The sequence below is a fragment of the Bombus huntii genome, unplaced genomic scaffold (genome assembly GCF_024542735.1).
Source record: "Bombus huntii isolate Logan2020A unplaced genomic scaffold, iyBomHunt1.1 ctg00000126.1, whole genome shotgun sequence".
Lineage (NCBI taxonomy): Eukaryota > Metazoa > Arthropoda > Insecta > Hymenoptera > Apidae > Bombus > Bombus huntii.
In genome coordinates, this window is record NW_026099375.1 from 142,602 (window position 1) to 146,495 (window position 3,894).

Consider the following 3,894-nt stretch of genomic DNA (forward strand, 5'->3'; position numbering starts at 1 on the left):
AATCTAGGCTAAAGCATTAGAAGGCTTCCTCAAAATTGCAAAGGGAAGGCTCCGGTTTTCCTTTCATCTCCGACATATATAATACAAGGATATAATACAACCGAACATTTTAAACTTAGCCTATAGCGCGTGCGCGCACACACACGCACACACATGACACACATGACACACATGCGCGCACACACATGCGCGCACACACATGCACACACATGCGAATGATTTCTCGAACGATAATCCATTTATTTATATTTTTCAATATCTGTCCTTACGATTGCGTATTTATTTGTTCCACGTATCATATTTATCTATTTGCATAACTGTAGGTGACATTTTTTGTAACAATTTTGCTAATATTTCATAACTTTTTAATTCATATTTCAAAGTGGTAACAGGTGTTTCTTTCTTTTCAAGTCTCCTCCATATCGGGCTTATTTCTGGTAGCCACGCTTGCTTACAAAGCAATTTTATATCTGCACAAGAATATCTTTCAGTACATTTTACTATGTGGTTTACAATATCTGTATTTTCTAATAAGTGGTTGCTAAGGTATAATTTGAATATACCAAGTCGAGCAACTTCATTGGGTAATGATACGTATATTTGCTTTTCGAGACGCCTGAGTAAAGCTGCATCAATGCCCCTAATAACATATTTACAATAAATATTATCGTTCTATTATACTAATAATAATGAAGGAATACTTCAAACAACACAATAACATATTTGGAATTTGGAGAAATATTACGATATTTTCTACTTAGAAAACATTGAAATAACGTGATATACGTACCAAGGGGAATTAGTTGTAGCCAGAAGAACTACATTAGAATTCTCATTAGACACTAATCCATCCAATCTAGAAAGAAGTTCTGATCTGAATCTCTTTGCAGGTTCAGACAATATACAGTCTCCTTTATTTGTGGCGATCCAGTCAATCTCGTCGATAAAAATAATTGTAGGCGAATGACTATAGGCAAGTTCAAATAAAACCTGTTCAGTTTAACAAATGTATTATTCATTAAATATTATATTCGAAATTCCTTAAATTCATTGCCTCATCACGAATATGATATCATTTCGTTTTCCAAACAACTATTCTATTTATATATAAATGACGAAAAATAAAATCAAATCTTTTTATACCTAGAATCTCTCCTTCATAGACAAAGGAACAAAGAAACTTACATAGACAAAGCAACTTACACGTATATACTTCTCGGAATCGCCTCTCCATTTGCTGACCAATGAGCTGGCAGTTATGTTAAAAAAGGTGCAATGGCATTCTGTCGCGACTGCCTTCGCTAACTTCGTTTTCCCTGTTTTGTATATTTCTTGTAAACATGTACAGAAATGAAAAGAATACGAGTATCTTACCTGTACCAGGTGGGCCGTACAGCAAAATACCTTTCCAGGGGGAAAACGGGCCATCAAAAAAGATATGATACTTAAGGGGATACACAACGGCCTCCTTAACAGCGGTTTTACATTCCTCTAGGCCTATAACGTCATCCCAATGTACATTTAATTTGTTTACTATGATCTCCTGTGACGATACAAAGATAAAATGGCGTCTTCTCTATATTAAGTAAGTGTTACGTAATTTGATATTTGAAGCGTTACTGAAATCACGTCATCGTCGATATACGTTGGACGGTTTATCGACGGGAATTTTATCGTTTAAAAGCTTTACGATACGTATATTAATCGAAAATAACTTACGCATGAGATGTCCTCAGCAATCTTTCGTAATTCCGGATTATCTGAATAAAACTTTTCAATGCATTTCAATATCTTCGATTGCATGGATTGTTCCATTGGGACGTTAAATAGCTCTTCTGATGAACGTCCATCACTCTCATTGGGGAATATTGACGTCACTGTCATTGCGAGATTAATATGATTCGTATTGTCATCAGTTATCTTCTGCTGTAGATTCGTCTCTTTCACAGGCTCACTTCTCGCTTGTTTACTAACAGATTTGGCTTTTGTCTCAATACTTCTACAAACACTGGATCATATTGTAATACGATACGTTGAATACGATACGTTGAATACGTTGAATACCGTTTAATATCGTTAAATAATTTAAATTCTTACGTTTTGCTTGCATTTGTCACTTCCCTCGTCATTTCCCTTCCAGTTATTTTCTTACACAATATGGGATATTTTTGAAATTTCATCTTGTAATAATTTTCATACTCTGCAACGATAATTTCCAAATCGATGTTGTCGCAAACCCGATGTTCGGGAGATAGACGAGCTTCCCGGAATAATACATCGCTAACGTCTATATACCTAAAAAAATGTAGCTTTTAATTAATTATAGTTTTTAACTAATTAAAAATATTTTTCGCAATGACTGAACACTATAAGATAACCATCAAACAACTGTTTTATCTCTAGGTAAGACAGGCAAAAGAATGTATTTACTATATAAATCCTCGAAGATAATTTCTTGTCTTCTGCTTTTTAATTTCCAATTTTTAGATGGATAAGAATAATTTGAATTTATACTTCATATATTTGTTTATAACTAGTTAATCTACATTATCGATTGAGTTATTCTTAACTACTGAATTACCGATGTCGAATTTTCAAATTTGGTTTCGCCTTCTCTCTCCATGATGTCCACTGATTTCTATTTCGATTGGTCACTGACACTATTCAAAAGAATTGGAACTAGGAATATATTTTAATTATAATATACTCACCCATTGTGTTCCAAATAATCACATACAAGGTATAATATGTTCCGATGACTTTCCGAAATACGACTCTCCTCCTAATATAATTATTTTTTCATTACAATAATATAAGGTTTTTCGTGGAATTTTTTGTTACATTTGCGAATTCAACGAGTTACACATGATTTTTCATGAAACACGAACGTTAAAAATATTTGATACAGCCTAATTATAAAAATTGTTAGAAGCAAAAGTCATAGATACTATGTGCGAGTATCGCATGAAACGAACAGCTATTAAGAGAACTGCAGCAATATTACAAATCAAATAACAAAACACACTCGTCTGTGACGTGGAAATTCTAAAATCTAAAATCTAGAATATTCCTTACCTTTTTTCGCAGATTATAAAATATCTTATTCATACTACCTTGCATCGATAAATCACCGTTCATAGTGATACTTTCAAATCGCCTATCGTTTCTCAATGGATACGAGAATTTCCGTTTATTACTTTAAAAACAACCCGTCCATTACGTTTCTCTTAAAAAATTCTTTTAACTCCGTTGAAAACCGAGCATCAAACAAGAGACAAACGATTTGTTGTCATGGAAATGTTTGGTTCACACATAAGCAACGCACAAATATAATGATAGAATAGCTGAGTGTGTGTACTGTATAGTAAGATGGATGCAACATGGAAATAGAAAGAGAACACCATGTATAGATACTTCCTGTTCTTGTTTAATCAGGCATGCACACTAGTGGACACTGACGCTGCTCGTATACCGCTGTTACATATTTCCTGTACAAGTGCGCGTCATTAGACAAGGACGGAACATCCTCTCTCTACTTCTCTATCGCGTTTTTAGTTCGCTCACGCGCTCTGTACTTATATCTATTACATTTCCACCATAAGCAGCGGCCGTGCAGTGACTTACAAAAGTTCCGAACGGTTCCATCCTGGGCGGACGGTTAATTGCGTTCGGTACTTCGAGGCAGGAAGGTGAGTACAGAATCGCTCCTCTTAGTACTCTTATTAGAAGTGTTATCATCGAATATAAGTTTTTTCAATAAATTCTTATCGTTTTACAATCTTTCTAGAATACAATGACGTCAGCAATCGATCATTTTCGCGAATTTATTGTAAATTAATTGGGGGAATATCTGGAGTTCTTTATCGGTTTCGACTGTAAAATCAGCAACTATTC

At 34.4% G+C, this 3,894-nt stretch overlaps 1 protein-coding gene across 11 annotated transcripts; it reads right to left on the reverse strand.

Moving 5' to 3' along the window:
• Positions 1–216: 216 nt before the first annotated feature.
• Positions 217–3,687, reverse strand: LOC126877157 (katanin p60 ATPase-containing subunit A-like 2). Of its 11 annotated transcripts, XM_050639976.1 has the most exons (8): positions 2,712–3,686; positions 2,582–2,638; positions 2,098–2,287; positions 1,720–2,008; positions 1,375–1,576; positions 1,186–1,316; positions 791–990; positions 217–640 (listed from the first exon to the last, which is right to left on the reverse strand). In XM_050639976.1, exons 3-8 carry the CDS (start codon positions 2,178–2,180, stop codon positions 280–282), a joined length of 1,266 nt encoding a protein of 421 aa, XP_050495933.1. In that variant the 5' UTR covers positions 2,181–2,287; positions 2,582–2,638; positions 2,712–3,686; the 3' UTR covers positions 217–279. The 11 variants fall into 11 exon arrangements, with proteins under 11 accessions (XP_050495933.1, XP_050495928.1, XP_050495927.1 ...); XM_050639971.1 differs by lacking the exon at positions 2,582–2,638 and having other exon boundaries at positions 1,720–1,996; positions 2,712–3,687; XM_050639970.1 differs by lacking the exon at positions 2,582–2,638 and having other exon boundaries at positions 1,720–1,999; positions 2,712–3,687.
• Between the last annotated feature and the right edge of the window lie 207 nt (positions 3,688–3,894).